Source organism: Gopherus evgoodei, chromosome 2 (assembly GCF_007399415.2).
Source record: "Gopherus evgoodei ecotype Sinaloan lineage chromosome 2, rGopEvg1_v1.p, whole genome shotgun sequence".
NCBI lineage: Eukaryota > Metazoa > Chordata > Testudines > Testudinidae > Gopherus > Gopherus evgoodei.
Genome location: NC_044323.1, coordinates 162,014,921 through 162,042,722, shown reverse-complemented (window position 1 = coordinate 162,042,722; position 27,802 = coordinate 162,014,921). Strand labels below are relative to the sequence as shown.

The following is a 27,802-nucleotide window of genomic DNA, read 5'->3' as shown; positions in this document are numbered from 1 at the left end:
TTGTCTTTACCAGAAACTTTGTACCCAGAAACTTTCATCTGGTCTGCCGAGGGTGGATTTGATTTAAATCAAATTGGTTTAAATCACTAGTCAGGATGACTTAATTTAATCATGGATTTCTACATAAAAGTGCATTCTTCTTCGAGTGATTGCTCATATCCATTCCAGTTAGGTGTGCGCGTGCTGCGTGCACTTTCGTCGGAAGATTTTTACCCTAGCAACACTTAGTGGGTCGACTGGGCACCCCCTGCCAAACCAACCGCCCCTCAGTTCCTTATCGCCCGTGTTGGTTGTTGGAACAATGGAGCGCGGCTTAGCTGATCTTCACCTCCCTAGCTTCTTGTAGTTCTTTCATTGTTATTGTGTATATAGTTCAATTTTCTATATTTCTACTTAGTTTTATTAGTTCTTTAAAGTAGTTATTGTATGTAGTTAAGAGGGGTTGGGGATTAGCCCTTTCCCCTCACCCGGTGCCGGGGCCCATGCCTGGTTCACCGGGTTTCAAACCGTGCTTGGCTTGTTGCAAGCCGATGCCGACAGGAGATCCTCACAACTCCTGCCTTAAGTGCGTAGGGGAATCCCATCTCGCAGACAAGTGCCACATCTGCAAGGCCTTCAAGCCGCGGATGAAAAAGCGAGACTTTCGTCTCAAACAGCTCCTGATGGAGGCAGCCCGTACTCCTCTGCCCTCGGCACCGAGCGCCGGACAGTCCACACCGAGGAGAAGGGCATCTTCAGCACCGGAGCGCACCGGCACTGCGAAGGCCCCTCGGCACCAATCGTCGCCGGCCCAGAAGCCTGCCCGGTACCATTTTCTCTCCCCTCGGATCAAGAGGCACAAGACTTCTGCGACTCCCGTGCCGACGTCGCAGTCAGAGCACCCGCCTAAGTCGGACCAGCTGGCACCAACAACTGCCGTGGCAGCGACAACTTCAGCGCTGTTGATTGCAGCCTCACAAGAGCTGTTGAGTCCGGTGCCTGACAGCTCCCTGGTACGCACCGTAGTTAAGCTTATTGTCCCCTCCACGCCAGAGACATTCTCTATGGCAAGGGAGCTGATTGCCCTGACAGAGCCTGCGCTGTCTCAACCCCCGGCACCGCTGGTGCGGGTTATCCAATCAGTACGCAAGCCTGCCCTCCTGAGACCATCCTCTCTCGGCACCGCTGAAAGGCACCTGTCACGATCGAGGTCCCGCTGGCGTTCTCGGTCTCGTCACCGATCCCGGTCCCGACGCCGCTTGCAGTCTCGGTACCGGTCGTACTCGCGGCACCGCTCGAGATCGCGCTTGCTGACCCAATACTCTCGGCACCTATCCAGCTCCCAGCACCGTTCATGGCACCACACCTCTCACAGCCGCTCTCAACGTAGAGCTTCGAGGTCCTGGTCGACCTCCCGGCACTGCTCCGGTCGCAGGTCCTGGTCTCATTCCTGGTACCGGTACAGCGCCTGGTACCGTTCTCCGGTGCTGCGTGGAGACGGATCAACCAGACGCAGAGACCCTTCCCAAGTGGTTTCAGCTCCTCCGTGGCCGTCTCGCCATACATCAATATCATCACACGCAGACAGTGCCTCCTACGCACATGACTGTGATTCGGATACACACAGCCGAGTGTTCAAGAGACCCACGGCCCAGACCAGGGACCTCATCATGGTCCTTCTGGACACCTTGGGCATATCACCAAGCCCAAGGTGGACCCGCGGTGACATCACACTCCATTCCATCGGAACACCGGGTGCCAGAGGCCACTGTCAGCCGCCCCCCTCCTGCGGGTACGGAGGAAACTTCCATCCACGCACCGGACCCTCAGGTCCCACCGGTCCCTGACATCCCCCATGATCAGGAGACCATACAGGACCCACTCGTCCCGGGCCTTTCGTCTTCCTCTTCCCCAGATGAAGTGGTAGTGGGGACGTACTCATTGGGCCCACCTCCAGTTGACCTCAGGGCACACCAGGACCTCCTGAGGTGCGTTGCCCTGAATATAAACCTGCAGGTGGAGGAGGTTCCGGAGGTTGAGGAACCTGTGGTAGATATATTGTCAGCGGATGCACCAACTCGAGTGGCCTTACTGTTCATTCAATCGATTCAAGCTAAGGCAGATACCATCTGGCAATCCCCGGCATCTATTCCGCCCACGGCCAGAGGAGTGAAACTTAAGTACGTGGTGCCCTCTAAGGGCTACGAGTACTTATACGTGCACCCTCCTCACTGGTCGTACAATCCGTAAATGAACGGGAGCGCCATGGCCAGCACGCCCCTGCCCCAGAATCTAAGGAGGCTAGGTGTACGGATTTGTTGAGCCGTAAAATCTACTCAGGGTGGCGAACCAGCAAGCCCTACTTAGCAGGTATAATTACAACACCTGGGAGGCGGTAGGGAAGTTCACATAGCTGGTCCCGCAAGACTCCCGCCAAGAATTTAAGGCACTATTGGAGGAAGGAAAGAAGGTGACGAGAACTTCTCTCCAGGCCTCGTTGGACGCTGCCGATTCGGCAGCCAGAATTGTGGCCTCTGGAATTGCCGTGAGGCGTATATCATGGCTCCAGGTGTCAGGCCTGCCACCTGAACTTCAGCACACTATCCAAGACTTGCCATTCGATGGCCAGGGTCTATTATCCGAGAAAACGGACCCTAGGCTACAGAGTCTGAAAGATAATTGGGTGATTATGCGTTCGCTCGGGATGCATACACCACAGACTCAACGAAGATCCTTCAGCAACCAACCTCAATGCCCTTACCCCCTGCCTAGACCAAGACAGGACTTTGGCAGGAGGCGAGGTCGAGGCAACCGCGGATGACAGTCTAGACCTCAAGGGGGTCGCAATAACGGTCCCTCCAAGCCAACGACGGGATCCAAACCGAACTTTTGAAGGTGCGCCTGAGGGCGGTGTACCAGTTGTCTCCCTGGATCCTTTTCAGTTTTACAACCGCCTTTCCCCTTTCCTCCCTGCGTGGACCCAATTAACCTCGGATCGTTGAGTCCTGCGCACGGTAGAATTCAGATACCACCTCCAGTTTATTTCACTCCCCTCCCTCCCAACCCCCTTCCTTGTCCCTCTTCAGGGACCCCTCTCACGAGCAATTCCTCTTGCAAGAGATACGAACGCTCCTTGCCATGGGAACTATAGAGGAGGTACCGAAGGACTTAAGGGGCAAGGGGTTCTATTCCCGGTATTTCCTAATCCCCAAGGTGAAAGGAGGCCTCAGGCTTATCCTAGACCTGCGAGGACTGAACAAGTTCATAAAAAAGTTGAAGTTCCGCATGGTTTCCCTGGGGACAATCATCCCATCCTTGGATCCCGGAGACTGGTATGCCGCCCTCAACATGAAGGACGCATATTTCCACATTGCCATTTACCCTCCGCACAGACGGTACCTCCGGTTTGTGATCAACCACCAGCATTTTCAGTTTACAGTCCTTCCGTTTGGCCTCTCTACAGCCCCTCGGGTATTCACGAAGTGCATGGCTGTAGTCGCTGCCTCCCTCCGTCGTCGTCGAATACATGTCTTCCCGTACCTCGACGATTGGCTCATACGGGGGACCTCCGAGGCCCAAGTCACCAGTCATGTGTGGGTTGTCAAGGACCTCTTCATGCGACTAGGCCTGGTGATCAACCTGGAAAAATCTACTCTAGTGCCCACACAAAGAATAGAGTTCATTGGGGCCATCCTGGACTCCAATCTCGCAAGGGCCAGTTTACCATGACTCTGATTTCAGGCAATAGTATCAATTATGCAAAGCCTTCAAAACTTCCCGACAACTTCAGCTTGCACTTGTCTCGGCCTCCTCAGTCACATGGCTGCCTGCATGTTCATGACCAAGCACACCAGACTACGTCTGTGTCCCCTCCAAACTTGGCTCACCTCGGTTTACCGCCCAGGCAGGGACGCCATAGACATGGTAGTCACCATTCCCCCGAGCATCCTAGGCTCCCTCAACTGGTGGCTCACGCCCTCCCTGGTGTGTGCAGAACTGCCGTTCCATCCGCCACAGCCCTCCATGTCCCTGACGATGGACGCGTCATCTCTCCACTGGGGTGCTCACCTCGGACATCTTCGCACTCAAGGCCTTTGGTCGTCTCAGGAGCTGGCGTTACACATAAATGTCCGAGAGCTAAGCGCAGTCCACCTGGTGTGCCAGGCGTTCCAGCAACATCTGCAGGGCCATTATGTCCCAGTGTTTACAGACAGCACAACGGCCATGTACTACATAAACAAGCAGGGAGGGACATGATCCTCCCCACTTTGTCAGGAGGCGATCCAACTATGGGACTTTTGCATAGCCCACTCGATAGGCCTGGTAGCTTCCTTTCTCCCAGGAGTTCGGAACACTCTGGCAGATCAACTCAGCAGATCCTTCCTGTCTCACGAGTGGTCGATTCGCCTGGACATTATACATTCTGTCTTCTGGAAGTGGGGATTTCCCCACATAGACCTTTTCGCTTCCCGCGAGAACAGGAAATGCCAGAGGTTTTGCTCCTTCCATGGTCTCTCCCGGGGTTCAATCTCGGACGCCTTCTTGATTCTGTGGAAGAGCCAACTACTTTATGCCTTTCCACCATTCCCATTGGTTCACGAGGTCCTACTAAAGCTCCGAGGGACAGAGCTCGCCTGATCAAGATCCTCCCTGCGTGGTCCAGGCAACACTGGTACACCATGTTGCTCGATAGCCAACCCAATCACCCTGCCTCGTCATCTAGACCTCATAACTCAGGACCACTGCAGACTTCACCACTCAGACCTGCAGTCCCTTCACCTCACGGCATGGCACCTGTGTGGTTAACCCAGTCAGAGTTACGTTACTCTGCCCCAGTGCAACAGGTACTCCTGGGTAGCAGAAAATCTTCCAGTCGGTCTACGTATCTGGCCAAGTGGAAGCGTTACTCCTGCTGATGCGAAACGCAAAATGTTACTCCCATTAAGGTCTCGATCCCCACCATCCTGGACTATCTCTGGTCTCACAAACAGCAGGGCCTAGCGGTATCATCTTTGCGGGTGCACTTGGCGGCCATTTCTACCTTCCACCCAGGAGAAAGTGGCCGCTCCGTGTTTTCACACCCTATGGTTTCCAGGTTCCTCAAGGGTTTGAAGCACCTATACCCCCAAGTATGCCGCCCTGCCCCTACCTGGGACCTTAACCTAGTCTTAAACAGACTTATGTCTCCACCATTCGAGCCGTTGGCAACTTGCTCGCTGCTATACCTGTCCTGGAAGACAGTTTTCCTCGTAGCCATTACATCGGCCAGACGAGTCTCCAAAATTCGGGTGCTCATGGTGGACCTGCCGTATACAGTCTTACACAAGGACAAGGTGCAGTTGCGACCACACCCAGCGTTCCTCCCTAAAGTAGTATCGGCCTTCCATACCAATCAGGACATCTTCCTTCCGGTCTTCTTCCCGAAGCCGCACTCTTCATGATGGGAACAACAGTTGCACTCCCTAGATGTCTGTAGGGCACTCGCTTTTTATATCGAACAGATGAAGCCCTTTTGTAAATTGCCCCAACTCTTTGTTGCAGCGGCAGACCGAATGAAGGACCTACCTGTCTCCTCCCAGAGGATCTCTTCCCAGAGGACGGTGTGCATCCGCACTTGCTATGACTTGGCTCATGTTCCCTCGGGACATCTCACCCCACATCCTACCAGGGCTCATGCTTCATCTGCTGCCTTCTTGGCCCATGTACCAATCCAGGAAATATGTCGCGCAGCTACCTGGTCCTCGGTCCACACCTTTGCTTCGCATTATGCTCTGGTTCAACAGTCTAGAGATGATGCAGCCTTTGGCTCAGCAGTTTTGCACTCTGCCACATCTCACTCCGACCCCACCACCTAGGTAAGGCTTGGGAATCACCTAACTGGAATGGATGTGAGCAATCACTTGAAGAGAAGACAGTTACTCACCTTTGTAACTGTTGTTTTTTGAGATGTTGCTCATATCCGCCCCCCTTCCCCACTGTCAGAGTAGCCGGCAAGAAGGAACTGAGGGGCGGTTGGGTTGGCAGGGGTATATATATCCAGCGCCATGGCGGCGCCACTCCAGGGTGCGCCCAGCCAACCCACCGAGTGTTGCTAGGGTAAAAATCTTCCGACGAACGTGCACGCGCTGCGCGCACACCTATCTGGAATGGATATGAGCGACACATCTCGAAGAAAAACAGTTACAAAGGTGAGTAACCGTTTCTTGTTGGTGGTTATAACTTTAAATACATATTCTTCACAACTCAGAGATGTAGGTTTCATTTTTAGAAGGTACACGCTATACATTTTTAAACTGATCTATTTTGAAAACGTTTCAGATTAGTTTTACAGTTATATCAGAAAATGAATGATTGTTTGGTTATTTCATTTAACAAAGGTAATTGAAGCAGATAGTTCAACTCCAAATGACTTTATAAATATCTCCAGTTGGAGGATTTTCTTGCCATGCTGTATTAGGAGGAGAACAACACCGGACAGACATTTAAATTGTCTTATTTTAACTATTTCTCACCTCTTTCTATCTTTCTATATATATATATATAGAAACATTTTTGCTGTTAACAAGCATGTTATCTCTGGAGACCCATATCCACAGTTTGAGAACTGCAAAACTAAGCATTTCTGATGGTATCTTCTAGACTGAACACTGAGTCCCATTGGGTAGATAGAAAGATTAACCTAAATAATCTATACAGGAGCCCCTGGAATGCCATAAAATTGGGTCCCTAATCCATGAACAATTGGTTCTGGACCTTCTGAACTTTGGAATAAGTGTGTGTATTCTTGATGTATAATGCTGCATCACCTCCCTTTTTACCCTGCCAGTCCTTCCTGAAGAAGCTGTACCCCTCTCACTATACCTGTATTCCCGTCATGGGTCTTATCCCACCAAGTCTCTGGTGCCAGTTAAATCATGGTACATGAAAAAAAGTTATTTTAGCAGAGATGCCAAGGAAATGTCCTCACCTCTGCCCACAATAAGCTATCTGATCCTTGTCTAAACATGAAATAGTTTCCCAGCTAGGGAGTCTGTTCTCTCATTTTTTTTCCCTCTGCCATATTTTTCTGTGGCTTGCATTAACCAGAGTTTGTTTTCAAATCTTGTATAACATTCTGTCTTTCTTTTGCAGGTGGTATAAACTTCACTCCAAACCAGGCAAGAAGGAAAAAGAGAGAGGAGAGATTGAGGTGGATATTCAGTTCATGAGGAGCAACATGACAGCCAGCATGTTTGATTTATCCATGAAAGACAAGTCCCGGTCTCCATTTGGCAAGCTGAAAGGCAAACTCAAAGGAAAGCGGGCCAATGGACTGCCTGACACAGCATCAGCCATCATTCCCAGCATAACTCACTCACCAGCTGATAGTGAAGAGGAATCATCTGAGAGAGAAAAGAAAAAATCCAAGATCAAAACCCTGTTTTCTAAACCTGGTTTGCAGAAAACCCCCATCTCCCAGTCCATGTCAGTTTTACCTGCTTTTCAGCCAGTGACAGAGAAAGTTAGGCTTAAACCTGGTGACTTTCAGTCAAAGTGGGGGGAAGATGATGATGATGATGATGAGTCCTTTCCTCCAAATTCAGAAAGTGAGTATTTCCTCTCACAATATTAAACTTTATTACTATCTTAAATCTTTGCGCAAAAGAGAGGTTGATTTTTGATACAGTAGATCGATTTATTGACAGAATATTAGAAAAGATTCCACCCATTTTTCTTATGAAAAAGAAAGTGACAAAGTATTTGAAGATATTGGCTAAAAGAAGCATTAAAGCACTGTTGACAGTACATTTGTAGGTGGGTGATCAGATGCAATTCTCTTTTATTGTATATGTTTTATTTAAAACAGTAGGGCTGATTGGGAATTTTCTGACGGAAATGCTCTGCCTGATTAGGAGTGGGGTCTTGAACTTGGGTGTCTGATATCCTAGGTGAGTACTATAGCTACCAGGCTTTTGGCTAGTCTGCTGGTATAGGTCTATGTCTCTTTGCACACCACAAACAAAAAAAAAATCTTGATGTTTGTTCCGAATATAGAATAAAACCAAATATCAAACCCTTAATTTTTTGTGAAATGGAGTTCTTGTTTTTGTAGCTGTATGTTCACAGATCCATTGAAAACATTTAAAGAAGAATTTGTCTGAGACCATTCTTTGTATTGCTGGAGCCATTTTGGGTGAAATAGGATACTTCTTCCTTGTGATCTGCCACCTTGCCTCCTGCACACATGCGCCTGCCCCCCCCCCCCCAACCAACAAACAAAAGACAAAGCCAAAAAACTTGTATAGCAGAGGTTTCCAAACTGTGGGGCCTGGAACTTTTGAGGGGGTGCGACAGGGCCTGGGCCAACCCCCCCACCCCCAAGGGTGGGGGGGCAGTGGGAAGGGAGAGGCAGTAGGCCCTCCCTGTCCTCAGCTCTGCTCCAGTCCAAGCTGCAGCTGTGTTCCTGACCCCATGCCTGGCCCCACTCTCAGCCCTGTGCCCTCTTTCTCTCCCCCCTTCGCCCCCTCTGCAGTCCCAGCCTCAGTTCCCTTACCCTTGTCTGTGTCCTCTGGCTCTGGGGGGGGCATGGCACAGACAGGGATAGAGTGGGCCCAACCTGCAAAAGTTTGGGGACCGCTGCTCTACAGGGTGATACTCCTGCTTTAGATAAAAACATTTCTGTATCTCTAAACATAATTTTTCCATTGTCATGATAATCACTGAGTCTTTCAACGCTTTTTAGACTGTAATATTGACTGTCACTGGGAAATATTTTTTTCATAGCTTTAATGTCTTTCTTTTTTTTTTTTTTTTTCAGAGGCCTTTGGAAACAAACCTGAAGATAACTTACTTCATGCTCCTGTACTCATGGCTCATAAAAGAACAGCAAGTGCAGACAATAAGCAACTAAACGAAATAACCTCCAGCAACACGAAGAAAGAAGGGCTTTCCTTATTCAGTGGCCTTAAATCCAAAAATGATCCCACAGTCCGATCCAACGTGTGTATCAATGGCAATCATGTTTATCGGAAGGAAAGTGAAACAAAAAAAGAAACCATGCCAAAGGACAACACTCCTTCCTCTTCCCCTCAAACATTCAGGAAAAACCAGCTCTCTGAATCAGAAGAAAACCCATCTTCAAAATCCACTAAGGAACATGAAAAGACAGGAAGAATGTCTCCTAGCAGAGGTTTATCTGGGTCACACTCATTGGAGTCGTTTAAGTCTATGACCCTACCATCATACAAACTACTTAGTGGTGGAGATTTACTGGGAAATAGTGCTTCACTGAGTTTAGAAACTGCAGAAGAAGAAACTAAAGAGGACAAAAAACAAGAGAACAAGAAGTCTGCTTTGTTGTCTCTAGTCACAGGAAGAAAGGAAGTAGTGAAAAACGATGTAGAAAACATGTCTGATATGACTTTGAAGGAGAGAGAAGTCAAACTTCTTGAAGACAAAAAGAACGAAAAAGAGGTAAAGCCTGTTGAAATCCCTAAGGACTACAACCAAGAAAATACTCCAAAAAACAGCAACACAGCAGATGTCCCCAGAAACAAGAAATCACATAACCCCTTTGATGAATCGCTCATGGAAGAACAGAAACCAGACAAGTCTGCAGTCTCTTCAAGGACAATCCAAACCAAAGCTGTCAAACCTAGGTTAGTCTTGTTTTATTTAAGTTCAGATTCTGATATAAAGCATATAAAGACGTATGGCTAGGCTGGCCCACTTCCTGCCACAAGGTAACATTTTTGTAGCTGTTGCCCCTTATAACATCTCCTGTGGGGGACTTGTTTATGTTTTGCCATTAGATGAAAGTTTAACTAGTTACACACTTAAGATTCTTGGTATAAGTATTAACTTTTACTTCCATTCTTAACCAATTTAACTTCATATAAGTGAGGATGCACTAACGTAATGGTTTTTAGTGCCTGTATCTTTTCAGATAGTATGAAGTCATTTATTTCATGTTGTTCTATTAACCCATAACAAAAGCTAACAATATTCTCCTGCCTTGCTGTCTAAGTTTGGAAGTGTGTAGAAGGGCTGAAATATCATCTTTAATCAAGCTTATTGCTCTCCACTGTACTTCTTGCTGTGGCCTGGAGAATGGCAAAGTTTGGAACACATCTCCTTTTGGCATTCAGTTTCATGAGTATATTTCTGGGGTTCTGTGTGAGACTTTTTTCAGAAATTCTGCTCTGTGACTTACATATATGAAAGAAGCGTGGCCTTACTAACTAGTATCCTGAGTTGTCTGTCATTAACACTAGATCTTCAATTACATTTGTGTTTAAATGCCTTGTGTGTAAATGTAAACATCTTAAGTTATTATGCTATTAGTACTTATGTCTTGGATGCAAACGAAATTATGTACAGTTGCTTTAAAAGTAGACATCACCCTAGTAATCTTTGATTTGCATGTAGCAAACTTTACAACACAAGTTTTTTGCATCACGAATATTAGTATTGCATATAAAATATTTTAACATAAATTATTTCAAGCTTGTTTTATTGGTCCATTAAACTCTTAAGTCCTTGCAGTTTCTTATACATCATTAGTATGTTGCACATTTTGTGAAATCTACCTTTAGAACTTGTCTTTGTGTGTCTCTCACATGTTGCACCTGCAACTGACACGTGAGTTTTTGTCCCTTTTACAGACTGGGAGTGTCTTCAGAGGATGAAACCGAAGCCACGCTTCCTACTTCTATATCTGATTCCCTTCCTGCTTTCCTTTCTACACATCATTCTAGTAATGACAATAACCCTTTCACTTCTAAATTGAGACAAAAATTTAAAGCACGAGACTCTGGTAGCCCTCGTCCTCCATCACTCATTTCTGGACAACGTTCTTATGATGGTAACCCTTTCATTTCCGACTGGGAACAGGAATCCAAAGCACAAGACTCTGAAAGCTTCAGTAGTCCTCTCTTGTATTTCCCCCATCCTCCTGCAACTCTGGGGCATGTTTCTCCTCCTCTTCTTTCTACTCACCTTTCTGTTGACAACCCTTTTGTATCTAAACTGGGACAGGAATCAAAAGTGCAAGACCTCAAAAACTTTACTAGTCCTCCCTCTTTCTCTCTTCCTTCTGCTGTTTCTAGCAAAAGCTATTGTTCCTCTGCAATAAACTTGGCTGATTCGGAGCACCCCGCTTTTGTTTCTTCAGAGAAGTCTCAGAATGAAAGTTTGACTAATGATACAAATACTGTATCAAATTCTTTGGGGTCACTGTCTGAGTCTCCTCCTCTACCTGTGTATGAAAGGGTTGGGCAGACCCCAAGGAAACAGTGTGATGTCAAAGAGGTACAGATAGTATCACTGGATAAAAAAAATAACAGTGGCATTAAGAAATCTGTGACCTTTCATCTTGATGAGTTGGAAAATATTGATTCCAGCAGAAATCATGCTGAGACTTTAGATAGAGAGCAGTGTGAGAGATGGCATCTTGATCAATGTGAAGAAATGTTCACTACTGATCCAACCGTAATAGAAAAGAGCCAAGGGTTTGCCTCTGTGCTGGGTATGGAGTGCTACTCTTCATCTAAACTCTGTGACGAAAGTGAGAGCTCTGCTCAGAACAATGAGAGCACTGTTCAGGAAGACGTTGAAACCAGCAGTTCAGGTGCTGAAACCTGGATGAAAGATGGCAAAGAACTAACCTCTCTCTCCAAGTCTAATTATAGCCTTTCACCTGGGAATGCTGTAATACAGCCATCTTCTGCTGAAAGCAAATTAAGTGAGGAGCAAGAACTACGTAGTGGAAAGAAAAGTAAGAATTCACTCAAAATGGAAGAATTTGGGCTCACATTACAGTCCAAGGTAACTCATGCCATCAAAAGTGACTCTTCAGCTCAAGTAGAGCTGCCAAAACCAACTCCAAGAGTTCACATGTTGCTCCCTAAGGACCCTAACAAGTCAGAGGATGTTAGTGAGCTCAATCCTCTATTTGCAAAGCCAAAGCCTACCCCAAGAAATACTGTAAAACCAAATAAGTGTGCACCTGTTTCTCTGACTGGTAGACTGAAAGATGAAGAGCTGCTTACTCCATCTGACAGCACAGTGTCTGGGTCTGGATCTGTGTTTCATAGAGAGAATCCCTTGAACCCACATGAAAACCCAGCTGGTGACAGCTTATTAAAAACAGCCACTCTGTCAACTACGCATCATCTTAACAGAGATGATAGCAATAATGGACACTTAAAACACAAAAGTTATGGTCATGATGATTCATTATTTGACTCTGGAACAGCCCTGAAGTCTGCCATTCCAGTTACTGGAGATCAGAGTCTAACACATGTTGGCCTTCCAGTTATTCCAGAAGTAGGATCAGATGATGAGCTTCTAGACAACTATCAAAAGAACAATGAAATGACTGCAATTTATAAAAGTTTTCCAAATACTGAAAATCAGTGTATAGGTTCATTATCTGTCACTGAGGAAGAAAAACTCAGTTCAGATATGAGCTCTACTGATAGAGCAAGTATATTGCTTCAGAAGGGAGAAGGTGGCCCTGAAGATGCTTGTAAATCTAGCAAATCATCCAAACTAAATTCAGTAGTAGACATTCATAGTGCAAGCAGCAAGACTAGTGAGTCAGGTTTAGATATATTTTATCCCAGTGAGCATGGGTGTGTTGTTGAGGAACAAGAACTGAAGGAATCTAGCAGTATTAAGGAAAGTAGGAAGAGTGATTTTTTTGAGCCCTCTGAAAAGTCTGTTTCTTTTACCTCCCTGTCCAGTTCTTCCCAACTGTCCCTTTCCTCTAGTTCCCCCCAATCTGGCGCTTGTGACAGTAGTAGAGCAGAATCAGTGAAAAAGCCACCAGCAGAGAGCTTCAGTCATAAAATCGAAAATGCTGGCAAGAAGAAGCTGCTTCAGGCATGGGTTTCACCCTCTGAGACACTTCCCAATCAAACACAACAGAGTGGTGGAAGTGTGTCTGTTAAGAACAGGTGAGAATATGGGGAAATGCGTAGAAAATTTCTCGGTGTTGTACAAGACATACTTTTTTCTTGCTACAAAAATATTGTGATCGTTTTTTCACTTTGATGTGACTTCGTACAATCTTAACTTGGTCTGACTTTTGGACACTGTGAGAGACCTATACCATACCAGTGTAAGACCACTGCCACAAACTTTTATTAGCAAAAAGTCAGTGATTGAACCAAAAAGAGCTGTGCACCCAAAAATGTAGAATGAGCAGTTGGCAGTGCTTTGTGCAAATCTAACATTCACAATACTTCTATTATTTATGGCAAGTTGTTTACATTAGGGAACTCCGTGCTCATTAGTCAAATATGGATTTATCCTTTTTGAATAATGCTACTTTAATACCATAGATATTCTGGTGTCAACAGCTGGATTTGGTAAATTGCATTATGATCTCTAGCATTTTAGAGGAAATACAATCAAAGGCAAACTGTGGTGGTCACTTAACTGGTAGAGTAAAGATTTCTAAGCATTAAAACATACTGCAGGCAAACCTTACTTTATGTGACTAATAGGCCTGACTCACAGATGACCAACATACTTTTGGACTTCCAGAGCTGTTCACGGTTCCAACTAACTGGCATCCCATTATAGTCTAAGGGTGCAAATTGGAGCTGTCTTTTTCTGTGAAACTCTGCTAGCCTCAGAACGGCTTTATCTGTCTCACGTATTGTAGAGCTCCTGGGAATTACTGTTCATGGTTTGATAGAAACACAGTTGGGTAACTTACTTCCACTTTTTTAAATTGCCATTACAAATGGGTCTAGAGAGTACAAGATTATGTCTAGACATCTAGTGTGCCTTATGCCAGAATTAGTCCATTTAGCGAAGATGGAATAAATCTGCTGCCTAAAAGGATGTTTGGTATGTAGATTTCTAATGAAGATAATGTGGGAAAACTATGTAGAATCTAACTCTTATAGTAATGTGTGTAGTTTAAAAACAAAAACAAACCCACAACCAAACAAAAATTAAGCACTCACGAATATGGTGTAAGCACCTCATGTAAACAACTTCTGTTGTGATGTTTCCAGTTACCATGATACTGTTTCTTTTTTGTTTTTTTGAATGCAATAAAATAAGCAGAACAGAGTGAGTGAGTGTGTGCACACCCAATGGAAGACTGTAATTGGAGGTAGAACTCTATCCTGGAACTGAATTTCTCGTACCTTGAGGTGTATAAGGAAATTAATTAAATCCCCTTGTGTTCATACTTACTAGATTTAGGAACTTGTTGGATGCTTTGCTTGTGATAGGATCTCAAGATGTTAAGGAACTGCCTAAACAAGTTGTGGCTTTTGTTTCAGACCTCATCCTGTGAAGCCAATGAACACCACAGCAAATAAGTCGCATCCTAAAAGTTTGACCACAACCACAAAAATGGATGAAAACTGGACTGAGAGCAATAGAAAGGTATGAAAGAAATTGAAACTTGGGTTATAGCTTCATAATAGTTATTGTAAACTTCATAGCTTCTGGGGCACTCAGTGTGAACTTGCCTACTCAGGGTAACTTACATTTTTTGTCTCTGACACTCAAATGATGTCTGTTATAGGATTTCCTTATTTTCTCTATTTCCCAGCGTTGGGAGGAAGAAATTAAATTCACTTTTTGTTCTTATTCAATGCAAATGACTTTTTAAAGCAAAAAAAAGACTCCTGATGGGGGTGTCCCAAGGAACTGTGGCAGTGCTACTGGAGTAAACCCAGAAGTGCTCTTTGGTTTCCCACTAGATGGGTATGTTGATGGGGAGGCTTGGTTGTGAGCCAGGAAGATGACTAGTAGGAGTGCCTTGGGTAGAGGGTGACAAGTAAATATGCTTACTTTGGAAACAGCAAGGATTGTCTACAATGTGTGGGGTGTGGCCACTGTCACCTGGAGTCTGCTTACACTGTGCTTACTCAAGGTGGTTGGGAGCAGGTAGCTGCACTGCTGATCTTCCTTTCAGCAGAGACTAGTGGGACCCATCACCTTGTAACTTGCTGCATTGGCAGCTGCCACGATTAAGAATTTTCTCCACTGTCTGAAAGGCCACATGTCCACTTGTTAAAGCAGGAGAATGTTGCCTAGCAAAAGTAGGTTATATTTCTAAATGTGCATGGCTAAAAGCTTTCACCTTCTTTCTCTTCTTCTCAAATCTCTGAAAAGTATTGTCAAAGTGTTCGCATAAGTTCTGATCCCCGAGGCACCATTAGATAAGAGGTCTGTAAAATGAGAGCAAACCATGTTCTGAGAAAATTCTGATTCAGAAATCCAGGCACAAACTGGCTTGTAATATGGGATTCCTCATCTTAAGAAATGACTATGTGCCTGCGCGCCCTACACCAAATGGCAGTGAATCTCAGAGCCTGGGTCAGCTGATGTTGGCTTACGTGTCAGTGCTGAAAATAGTCATGTTAGACATTACTGCTTGGGCTCTGAGACTCCTAAGTAGATGGCCACAAAAGAAAAATGTGACTGAAAAGTTGAATTTTTTTCACTTAAATTCAGGTGTGCTGCTCTTCAAAGTCTACAGAAGCCCATTTTCTTAAACATCTGGTGTTTCCAGACCATACCTTAGCTGTGCCAATACAAAACTATTCCTTGTAGTGCCACTGAGATACAACTATGAATAAGTCTGTTGTACAATGAGTATTCTGTACTAACGTAATATTTATGCTAATACTACTTGTATTTTTGCTACACTAAAAAGGAAGTATAACAAATTACTTTGCAGAGGTTACTAAAAATCATTTCTATTTAAAACAATAAACAGCATTTTAATTTAAGAATAACTGCCCAACAATGTATTGCTAATTTGTCAAAAGAGAAAATAACAGTATTTTTAAAATTTCAGTCTCAAATTCATCAAATACATTCACTGCTGTTTAACCTGAGTTTGACTCTTGCTTTATTCAGTCTATTTTAACTTGTGGTTCTATAGATCTTTCAGTGCTAATATTACATGGGGAATTTTTTTATGCAAGTCTTTGGGCAATTGATATCCTGGGATCATAACTCATCCGTCCTTTGTTATGGACTCAAATTTAACCCCATGCAAACCTGGCATTCACATATTACTGTAAATTGCTGACACATATTGAGCCATAAAATTGAGTCTCTAGAAAGCGCTACCAAATGTCTCATTTTGAGTCTTACTTCCTCTTAGAATAGATGCCCTGGGCTTCCTAAATCCTACAGTGTCAAATATTCCTGTGCCATAAAAGTGCAGTACTTAAATATTTTTCTTGTTACTTTCCTTTCCATATAATCTATTGTTATAAAGTCCACCTGTCCACATTTTGGAAGTGCATGAATATCTGCCAATAATTATAACCTTGCTGTCATTTCTAGCTGCCATTGCTAAGAGCCCTAACAGATGTGTCTCTTGCGATAGCAGTTGCATTTGTGTCACTTTACCATATTGGTTTGGTCCTGTAGCTTTTCCCTGTCATTGCTGATGTTGCAAGCCTAGCAGGTTTTGGCCCTGGGGAACTTGCTTTTCCTGTTCACTGAAGTAGTAATGACTGATAAATCTTGAAATGCCAGTTGTGTGAAGCTTTTAACAAGATGTAAAGTACAGTAATTTCTTTGAAGAGCAATCCTGTTTTGGTAACCAATATCCCTGGAATTCTTCAACCTTCCATGAATACAAAGGTCATTAGGCAGTCTTCTCATATTACTGTAAAACACTTATTTCTGCATTGACCCTGTTTTGTCTTCTCTCTCCAAAAGAAATATGATTCTTCGGAACCTGCCTATGCTTATGCTCAATTAACACATGATGAGCTGATCCAGCTGGTGCTGAGACAGAAGGATACCATTACAAAGAGAGATCTCCAGGTGCGGGAGCTAGAAAACTACATTGATAACTTGCTTGTCAGAGTCATGGAAGAAACCCCCAACATTCTTCGGGCTCCATCTCCTAAAAATATGGCTGGAAGGATGTAAAACCTCTGCCAGTAAACCTGAATAAAGAACTGGACTCCCATCTTGTTACTCAAACTTCACAGGGAGATAATGTGAAGTTCCTGATGTTCTGGTACTGCTGCCTACAAAAAAAAAAAACACCTTTCTGTGTCTCTTGCAAAAAGTTGATTCCACTTATCTGGAGACTAGTTAATAATTATACCAGGTCTTGAATACGTAAGCCAAAAATACAATAGTCAGAAGTCTTCCACCTTTCTTTCTGGTACACTGTAAATATTTTACCACCACCTGGGAGGCATTGTTAAAGAATGTAATCAGAGGCCTGAGATTCATGTGGCTGTGAATGTTTAAGCCGTTTTTCTCAGTGAGGCACTGATGGTTGTTGGCTTCTGAGCTTCTTTATTTTATTAATATTGGGAGTTTAGCTTAAGGGTTGGTGTTTTTAAAAACTGAACCATGTTTCTCAGACTTTAAGAACAACAGTTGTTCTTAATTCTAAGACTTAAGTTGTAGTGCAATATAAGCCATCACATACACTAATTCAAGGATTTGATTGCTTTGTTCAAATAATTATATTACAAAAGTTGAAATGCACTCCAGAAAGAGGTTTGGTAACCATAAGTTTCCTTATTGTAAAAAATGTAATGCCCTTTAAATATGCTGTAAAATTGGAGGGCCTTTAAATCTACATGAAAATATGATTGTACTAATGAAGTGTCTACATCTCATTTTGGGAAGGGAAATGCAAAGCCTGTATAAACCTAGTGTTGAAAAATTTCAAAGCAGTGCTCTGAGCAGGATCTTATGGCTGCTTTAATATAGCAAAAATCAAACAAAGATATAATTGCCATTCGACTACGTGATTAAAAAACAGTTACAGATTTTAGACAATATAGTGATCTGAATTAAAAGCTGTTTTGTTTCATAGCCATCATAGTCCTGATTTGAAGGTTCTTGTTCAAACTAGGTGGCACACAACTCCCATACAGTTTACTCGGTATCCTGTATAAACATGTGTGCACCTGTTTCCTTCGTGGTACACATGCTTAGTTTGTTTATATTGCTATGCACAGCAAGTCGTAATGCCTTTTCTGTTGTGCCACTCAAGATCATAATTTTTTTAACATGCTGTATTTGGGAAACTAGGACCTACAGTATGGAACAACAGTCCAAGTTGATCCATATGGAACATCTAAATTTTGTGTGTGAGAGAGAGAGAAAGAGGGGTGTGTGTATGTGACCTGGGTCTCTTAGTAAAGGAGCATTCAATTGGTGGCTTTTAAAAATCGATCTGGTTTCCAGTAATAAGATTTGAGGTTGAGAATGTTAGAACAGGTTTTATTTTAAATGTAATCAGAAGACATTGTGCTGCTGTTTTCCAAGATAAATCAGATACCTCTGTCTGAATCTTTTGCCGTAGTCTGCTGTAACTATGGGGTTTGCCATGGGACAGGCATTTTCTGTTTATATCGGATAGCAAACAGCAAGACACTCGCAAACAATCATTTTAGTAGGCTCACTTCAAATCATTATTTTATGATAGTGTTGATAGGAATTGTCAATAAAATTTAGCACTTGATGGAAAGTTGTGATTGGATTCAACAGTAACTTACATCTACATTTAGTGTTGGGGCTGAAGTGTGGCAGGCTCTCAGTTTTAACAGCTCTGTGCTCACTGCTCTCAAATTAACTTCTTGAAGGCAGAGTGAGGATCCATGATATAATATTAAAGTACTTTGGATAATCTGTTTTAACATCTAGCATGTATTGTGAAGCAAAAAAATAAATAAATAAAACACACTCTACCCTTTATCAAGGTGAAAGGGTCCATTAAGTCTTCCCTAAAGTTCTGAGTGATAATTTGACCTATGGTTTAGGAGGGCACAGTTTGTCACAGTATTCTTTTCATTAGAGCACTTTAATGAGAGGTGAGACTAGTTGAATTTCCTATTAGCCTTTTAATAGTCTATTGCCTTATATTTAATATTTTCACAAAACACTGGAGACCACTGTAAACTTCTCAGATCCTGTATTTTTGTAGTGAAGTATAATTTAATCTATTTACATAGAAGAAATCAATGTTTACTGGGATTGTATATAAATATATATGCTGTTATGTGCATTTGTTATTTTGTGATTGATTATGTGATTAAAAAGTGTAGGGCGGTTAAGTTTTGCCTATCATACAACTTTTCTTCAAGGGAAGCTATACATGAAATAATTCGTAATATTACGAAAGAAAGGTTTAAGATGTAGTGTTCCTTTCTAGGACCACAGGTACATAGTAGCAATGAGTGTTTGAGTAGATGACTTCAGTTAAGGGGTAATTTTCAGTGTCCCAGATCCCATAAGTGGAGTGGCTTGTGCTGAATTTTTTAGCAGAATCTCTTGATTTTGTTTGTATATATTTAATTTGCATGGAACTAGCTATCTTCCACTGAAAATGACTGATTGCTGCTTGTGCCTTGCAATAGTGAGGAAGATGAAACATTAATTTCAGTTGCTTCTATCCCCCTTGATGATTCTATGGAGAGGAAATTGTTGTTTGCACCTCCCTAAACAGTTTTTTGCCTTCAGGACTTGATTCCGTAGCTTACCAACAGCTTTCTGGTTGTATGAGTGCTGTGGAGATCTCTATTTTTTAGTGCCTTTGAGCAGTGGCTAAACAGTCTGCATTTGAAACTGCTATCATCATAATGGTTGGACTTGCTTTTATACTCAGAACTAAACTAAATGAATCCAATGATATGAAGTGATTTTTACTAGCCTCATTTTAAATGGCTGTCCTTCTGCTCTGGAGTTAAGGTACTACACCACCAACAGCTAAAGCCATTGTTTGTAATGCTGCAGCTGCTGCTTGAGGGATAAATACTTTACAAAAATGTTTATCATTAACCAAATGTATTCTTATCTTGGGAAAACTTAAACCCTGTGGTTTTAATATTTGCTGATAACATTCCACTTAAGGTTCTAACATTCTACTTCCAAGATGGGACTATAGAATTTTGATAGGGTTTTTCTCTTTTTGGTCATCTTTTATACCAGTTACACTTGGAGTCTGTCTGTGTGTTGGACAAAAGGTTAGCTGGCTGCTCTTACGCAATGAGGCTTGATCTCTTGGTTGCATGTGGTAAGTCTCATTTATTGCTGAGATTTGCGCACTGCCAGGAGAGAGTGGTTCTTTACAGGCCACACTTCTTCTTCATTAGCTGTGAAAATGTTGCACAATCTTATTGTACCTCAAATTTTTTTATTGGCAATGCTGTTTTTGAAGTGTTTTGACATAGAAGAACTGGAATTTTTATTAAGAAAGGTACCTAATTTGAGTACTTACGAGATTAAAGCTTGTTTGTCAAGCCCCTGTACAGTTGCTTAATGAATGTTTAATATTGAAGGATCCAAATGTATTTTTATGTTTATATTTTCTGCTTTGTTTGTCTGGATACTTTTTTTCTTTTTCATTTTTAAAAATGACATTCACTCTTATGGAACACTAAAATAAAATTTTTAATTCAGTGTTTGAACACTTGTTTTTTCACTAGACTCTGGAAGTGCTAGAAAATGCACAAACAGAATGGAGAGAACTCTGTGTAATGGACAAATCGCTAATGTATATAATCTGGGGAATTGTTCTGCGGTGGCCCTGCAGAGTGGAATAAATCTCTTCCATTGCCGTAGAGAAAATTGCATTTGCTTTCTCAGCTGTTCCTAAAGCTTGCGTGGTGAAATCATTTTATGCCATATGTGATTGATTACAGAGGGTCAGAGTCTCCTGCTGTTAAAGCTCAATGGCTGAAGTGAGAGAAGCTGGGAATATAGATAACTTAATGTTAAAATATAAAACAAGCAGGTGAAACTGGCGTACAGTTAAAGACAAATGTTTGTGTGCTACAGAAAGAAAGAGGTGATTAAGATTTAATGTGGCATCTCAAGGCAATTCTGATTCGTGGGCCTATGGCCCTCTGGCTTTGGCTGCCAGCTCATATTTTCCACAAGGTGAAGCACTGATTCTCTGCTCCGCAAAATGCCAGCATTTGATAGTTGTCAGCAGAGGATGCTTGATGGTCACTTGTGCAGTGGGGGGACATGAGGGTGGTCTTTCTTTTCCAGGTCATGCAGCAGGACCATGGTAAGTTCTCAAAATTGTGACTTTAATTTTTTTTTTTTTTTTTAAACTGGTGAAAGGAGCTGGGCTAACATTCCTCAAGACTGAAATCCACTGCTGAACAAGTGCAGCATAGCCAGTAGCAGGGCAAACTTCCTGTGCTCTGTTCTCCTGGCACTGTGCCCCAATTCTCTTCTCTAGCGCTGAGAAGGGAATTACGTCTTCAAGGCATTTTCAGTGATTGATTGAGTGCCAAATAAGGGCCTAGTTATGATTTTTTGATGTGGACACCTCTTCACTGGGAATTGCACAGGTTGCTAATTTTACAGAAGCTGAGAGTAACAGCATTAGGCCACAGCAACCTGGGCTAGATATAGACAAGTAAACTACAAGTGTAGCAATTACCACTATCCTCTGAGCTAGCTAGACACTTGCTACAATGAAACTTGATAATCTTCCTTCTGTTTATTATTTGTATATCTGCTCCTCCCTGGTGGGAGGACTTAAAAAAAATGCAGTGGGTTGTGGCTCATGGGTCCCCGTGATCCAGTACATCCAACTTTCCAATTGGCAGAAAGTGAATAGAAGAGAGACTCTTCGGGCTTGTCTACACTGGCACTTCACAGTGCTGCAACTTTCTCGCTCGGGGTATGAAAAAATACCCCCCAGAGCACTGCAAGTTTCAGCACTGTAAAGTTCCAGTATAGACAGTGCACCAGTGCTGGGAGCTATTCCCCTCATGGAGCTTTTTTTTGTTTGTTTGTTTGTTTTTTAAGGCCGCGACTACATAGCCACATTAAAGTGCTGCCGCAGCCAGTGCTTTAGCATTGCTAGTGAAAACATGCCCTTTGTCACACACACATTGCTGCTGCCTATCCCTCTCCTACTTTGGGATTTGCTAGAGGGATGGGAGCTGTCTCTAGCTGCATTGAGTCCCACTCTGGGGGTGGGAAGTCTAATCAACAAATTTAGCAGCATGTGAAGACTGAGGTTATTTACGTGATAGAGAAACGTATGGAAGTTATTGCCCAAACGTATGAAAGTTATTCCATTAGAACCAGGTTAGTAAGGATGTCAGTCCTTCAGGAGCACTTTAACTGCATTAACTTTTAAATCCTCTTCACTCTTTGTTCAGGATATCTGGGCAGCAAGGACAAGGTGGGAGAATAATCAGTTTTCCTTTTTCTCTGTCAGTCCACTTCGGCCTAAAATATATTTGCCTTGCCAGGAGAACTTGCATGCTACTATAATAGCCTCTATAATGCTTCTCTCTGCCTCCACTCTGAGGCATTGTTTCCTTCAAGGGATGGATCAAACTAGCTATTAAGATCCTTTTGCATTCAATCTGAATGGTTCCTTCCACTGCCAGGGCCATCAGCAATAATGCTCTGGGGAAACTTACAAGCCAACACTGAATAGAAATTACCTGGTACTTTCAGGCATTTCTTCCTTGTGCGTAGCTCTAACGAGGTATTGTAGAGACTTAGAAGAAAGCTAATCAGATGCCTACTCTCTCGCTGCAGGTGTTTCCATGTGGCCTTCACTGGAGAAGGTAAATCATAGCTGATTGACTACATTCTGGGAAGCAGGGCTTCTGTTTTTAGTCCTGTGACAAACTGGGAAAGTTCTTAATGTTTTCTCTGAATACTGTATTGGTGCCTCAGTGTCCCCATGGCAGTTCTTAAGTATCTGGCAGAGCAAAGGGCCAGTGCACCTAAATGCCTGACACTCTGTCTCCTAGCAACTGATGGCCTGGGCCCCTCCCCTGCAAAGGTGCCAGCTGAAGGTGTTGGAGACAAAGGGATCAGGTGACCTCCTAGCCCGGGAAAGGGGCTGAGGAGAGAGGAGGGGCTGGGAGAGGTGGTTAGTCTGGAGCTGGCTGGGGTCAAGGGTGGAGGGCAGACCTGGGGGTTTGGCTCACTGCCCCCCAGAATGGACCCAGCCGAGGGGTCCGGTTCGCTGTATCTACAAGCTCTGTTTTAGACCCTGTTCCTGTCATCGAATAAACCTCTGTTTTACTGGCTGGCAGAGAGTCACGTCTGACTGCGAAGTGGGGGTGCAGAACCCGGTGGCTTCCCCAGGACCCCGCTGCGGTGGACTCGCTGTGGGAAGCACACGGAGGGGCAGAGGATGCTGAATGCTCCAAGGAGAGACCCAGGAGGTGAAGCTGTGTGAGCTTCTTGCCCTGAACAAGTCTGCTCCAAGGGAGAGGAGGCTCCCCAGAGTCCTGACTGGCTTGGTGGGGAGCAGTTCCAGAGCATCGCCCGGGGACTCCGTGACAACTGGTGGCAGCGGTGGGATGTACTGCACCCCGTGAATGGCGCTGCTTGCAGTAAGTGACTGGGGAGCAGTAAAACAAAGGAGGGATAATGAGGACCAGGCGTGCTGAAGGCTCAGAGTGGGACGGTTTCAGGGGGCCGTTAACCTCTGGGAGTGTGTGACCAGCGAGAAGGACTGTTAGAGTAACGGGGGTCCCCCTGAGGACTGCAGCGAGCAGTCTCAGGGGCGGAGGAGCTTGCCGCTCGACCCTGGGAGAGAGAAGGATTTTGCAGTAGCAGGGTTCCCCTGGGGATTGCAGGAGCAGTCCCAGGGGCAGAGGAGTCTGCAGCTTGACCCTGGCAAAGAGGTGGTGATCACGAGAAGGGCTGGCACACCACGGGTTCTTCCTGGAAACCATGGGGGAGCCAAGAGCACACAGGCCTGTGAGTCCAGAGCCACTTGGGAACGGTGAAGTGATGGCCTATCACCATCTCCTTGAGAAGGACATTGTGATCCTGTGCACAAAGAGAGGGTTACGCATGGGGACATTCACCAAGGCACAGTTAATTGTGCAGTTGAAGGAGAAGCACCGCTCTGAGGAGCAGATTCCTGGCCCAGATGGGGCTACAAGAGGATCTGAGAGCAGCTGGAGCATCAGCCAGGCATCCCCGGGAGTCTGGTCCCCAATCAGACGAGGGTCTTCACGATTGGGTTCCCCATCAGGAGATTGGAGACGGATGGGGTGGGAGCAGAGCCCAAGAGAGCGAGAGGACCGTGAGAGAAAGCAAGAGCCTGAGGATAAGCTGCATAAGAAGCAGCAGCGGCGTGGACTGGTGATGGTGGAGCAGAGAGACATAGGGGGCTGCCCAGGGGTCAGTGGGGAAACACGCCTGCAGGGGCGAGACCCTGGGACAGAGAGAACTGTGGTGGTGCAGCCCCAGATGCTGAGGGACTGTGGAACCTGGGTGAAGTTCCCTGGGGTGAAGCCCCTCGCCCTGCCTATGGCCCAGATCCCTGTGCAGACCCAGAAGGGGTCGGGCTGGCTGGTAGTTGGGGTTCTCCAGGATATTGGCTGGGAGGCCCTGTTGGGGGGTGACTGTCTCCCCATGGGACAGGATCCAGGCCCCGCTCCTGTAACGGCCCAGGGTTTGAATTCAAATCCAGGGAACCAATTGGCTAGGATGGAAATGGTCAGTGAAAATGCAAATGACCTGGCTGGCAGGGGGGAGGGGTTGCTGGGCTCAGGATACCTGCCTACCTGTAACCAGCCCCCTGTGGCTGAGTGGGAGGGAGAGATGCTCCCCACCCCCCCTGCACACCGGAGAGGGGGCTCACACTGGCTCTGATGCTGTGACCAGAGCAGAGAGCTCGCTGCCTGCCCCCACTGGGACAGCAAGGGCAGTGCTGAGCATGGGGGGAGTTGAGACCCCAGCTGAGTGGGGGGACACCCAGGCAGGGCAGGTCGGCTGCCAAACAGGTTTGCCTGGTCCAGACGTGCTGCTGGGAAGTGATTACACAGCAGGGAGGGAGCTACCAGGGACAGGGTTCAGGGGGGCTGTGACCCCAGTCCCAGCCAGCGAGAGGGAGCAGGTCCCACTCCCTGCCCCAGCCGCTGAAGCCCAGACCGAGCTGCAGAGGGATCCCTCCTTGGCTGGCCACAGCGCTGCAAACCCCCTTGGGGAAGGCTGCAGGGACAGAGTCCTGCAGGAGATGGGATTCCTATACTGGGAATGGGCTCCCCAAGGGGAAGTAGAACTGGGGGGAATCGGGAGACAGCTGGTGGTGCCCCAGGAATCCACAGGGTTCTTCCCTTTCGAGCTGCTGGATGGGAGGAGAGTGAGGGGACCTCTGAACCTGGAGAGAGAGGTCAGGGACATGCTGGCTTTAGATGGGATCCAGCCATTTTACAGCCCATGGGCCTCACCCATGGGGCTGATCTCCAAGGGAGACAGGAAGATCTGGTTTTATGGGGGCTATCAGAAGCTTAAAGCCATCCCAGTGTCTGATGCCCACCCCATGCCTAGGCCTGGGGAGATTCTAGACAAGCAGAGAGGGATGGAGAACTTGGCCCTGGCAGACACTGATAACGTGCATCTTTAGCCAGACCTGGGAGGAACAGGTGTCCCAGGTGAAGAGGGGGCTGGGCTGCCTCAAGGAGGTGGGACTGACGGTAAAAGCTGGAAAGTGCAAGGGGGGACGGCAGAGGTGTTGTGTCTGGGCCACAAAGTGGGAAGCGGCTGCCCAAGCCCAGAGCTGGCAAAGGCCAAGATGGGGGCTCTTAACCAAGGGAGCCCGAATCACAGACCAGAGGGCTGGGAAAAGACCCAATCCCAGCTTGAAGCCCAGGGGTACTGGGGTGGCAAAGGGTGTGGGCTGCATAAACCTTCCCACATGCGGCCTGCAAGTGCCATCAAGCACACCCGACCTAAGGGAGGGCGTAAGACTGGACTGTCCTGGTGTAATTCACACCAAGGGATGGGAGAGATGCTGGGGCATCCATGGGAACCTTGGTGGGTTCGAACTTCCCCAGGTCACTGGCTGAAGTGACCTCGCTCAGTTCGGTCTCGAAGGGGGGAGAGATGTGACGAACTGGGAAAGTTCTTAATGTTTTCTCTGAATACTGTATTGGTGCCTCAGTGTCCCCATGGCAGTTCTTAAGTATCTGGCAGAGCAAAGGGCCAGTGCACCTAAATGCCTGACACTCTGTCTCCTAGCAACTGATGGCCTGGGCCCCTCCCCTGCAAAGGTGCCAGCTGAAGGTGTTGGAGACAAAGGGATCAGGTGACCTCCTAGCCCGGGAAAGGGGCTGAGGAGAGAGGAGGGGCTGGGAGAGGTGGTTAGTCTGGAGCTGGCTGGGGTCAAGGGTGGAGGGCAGACCTGGGGGTCTGGCTCACTGCCCCCCAGAATGGACCCAGCCGAGGGGTCCGGTTCGCTGTATCTACAAGCTCTGTTTTAGACCCTGTTCCTGTCATCGAATAAACCTCTGTTTTACTGGCTGGCTGAGAGTCACGTCTGACTGCACAGTGGGGGTGCAGAACCCGGTGGCTTCCCCAGGACCCTGCTGGGGTGGACTCGCTGTGGGAAGCGCACGGAGGGGCAGAGGATGCTGAATGCTCCAAGGAGAGACCCAGGAGGTGAAGCTGTGTGAGCTTCTTGCCCTGAACAAGTCTGCTCCAAGGGAGAGGAGGCTCCCCAAAGTCCTGACTGGCTTGGGGAGCAGTTCCAGAGCATCGCCCGGTGACTCCATGACAAGTCCCATGTGAATTGTCATGCTCTGTCAGCCCATTGGCTCCTCTAGTTTGGTATCTTCTGGTCAATGCTTGATGAAGCCTCACAAAAACCCTCTACTGCCAATGAACCTGGCTAGCTGGGAAACTGCTGGGGCCTGGTAAATAACTTTCCACTTCTCTGAAGCTCCACTTCCATGCAAGCACCAGGCTGGCTTATTCTCTGAAACATGAGGGGTTACCCTTAGCTGTATCTGCTCATAATTTGTTTGTATTAGAGTCCTCTGACATTGTTTGGTTTTCCTGGAGCAGAGTTCCAGTGATGGCTAGTTAATTTCCTAAATGTTTCCTTGCTTGTTAAATTTTCTGCCATTATTTGTTTAGCAATGTCTTTAGGAAGGCTTTCTTCATTGACATGTTGTTCAGGCTATATCTACACTACGCAGCTTTTAGTGACATGGATGTCACTACAGCCGTGCCGCTAAAAGTCATGCCGTGTAGCTGCTGTTTGTTGGCTCTCCTGCCGAAAAACTTCCACGCCCAATGAGTGGCATTTGTGTTGTCGGCACTGGCACTTGTCATGGCAAAACTTCCTTTTGTCTTTTGGGGGAGGACACCCCTGACAGACAAAAGTTTTGTCATTCAATTACTAGTGTAGACATATCCTCAGTCTAGTCTCATGCATAAGATTCAGATGCCAAATGACTTGCACCCATTTGAGCTGTGTGCTGATATCAAGATGGCACTAATTTTGGCATATCACTGAGAATGGCCTTTTCCAAGTATAGTCTCTTTCTCCTCTTTGTGTTATTAAACATCAAGCCTCTCTAACTGATTTCCTACTCACTTTGGGGCTCTTTGAAATTACCAAATCTCCAGTGCTATATCAGCCTGTTATCACTTCTCCTCCAAGTTGATTGGGACTAAGTTTGTTTTTCTGAAGTCTTTCTTATCGGGGCCAGAATGACTACTTGATTTCATAGTGCCCTTCAGTCAGCCCTGAATAAATGTATTAAGTCCCAGTATAGGATCTCCAGGGCCTTCTGAATAAAGAGGCAGGTGCTACCAACTGCCTTAGACTAACATTTGACTCTCAATCTCTGGAAGACTTTCAGCGGATATGGAATAGTTCATATCTTCCTATTTGCAGCAGGTCCCTGTTACAATGATAAAGCCATTAGCCATTAATCCTCAGTCCTCTTTTCCATCCAGTGAGGCAAATGAGTGTTTATCCATATTTTGATGTGAGGCTGGAGAAATGGAGGCAGAGTCAAAGTGGGCTACACAATCAATTTAGCCAGGACTAGAATGCAGGAAATCAATAGCTTCTAATTCAGGAGTTGGCAAC

At 45.5% G+C, this 27,802-nt stretch overlaps 1 protein-coding gene across 3 annotated transcripts in view; it reads left to right on the top strand.

Moving 5' to 3' along the window:
- Positions 1–20,316, top strand: part of RAB11FIP1 (RAB11 family interacting protein 1) — a 29,675-nt gene extending 9,359 nt beyond the window's left edge. For 2 of the 3 annotated variants that reach the window (XM_030552152.1, XM_030552153.1), the window contains exons 2-6: positions 7,111–7,565; positions 8,777–9,617; positions 10,623–12,917; positions 14,262–14,367; positions 16,669–20,316. In XM_030552152.1, the coding sequence (XP_030408012.1) occupies positions 7,111–7,565; positions 8,777–9,617; positions 10,623–12,917; positions 14,262–14,367; positions 16,669–16,884 (3,913 nt within the window). In that variant the 3' untranslated portion in view covers positions 16,885–20,316. The remainder of the gene's footprint in view (positions 1–7,110; positions 7,566–8,776; positions 9,618–10,622; positions 12,918–14,261; positions 14,368–16,668) is intronic. The other variant, XM_030552154.1, reaches the window with a different exon arrangement.
- Positions 20,317–27,802: the final 7,486 nt, after the last annotated feature.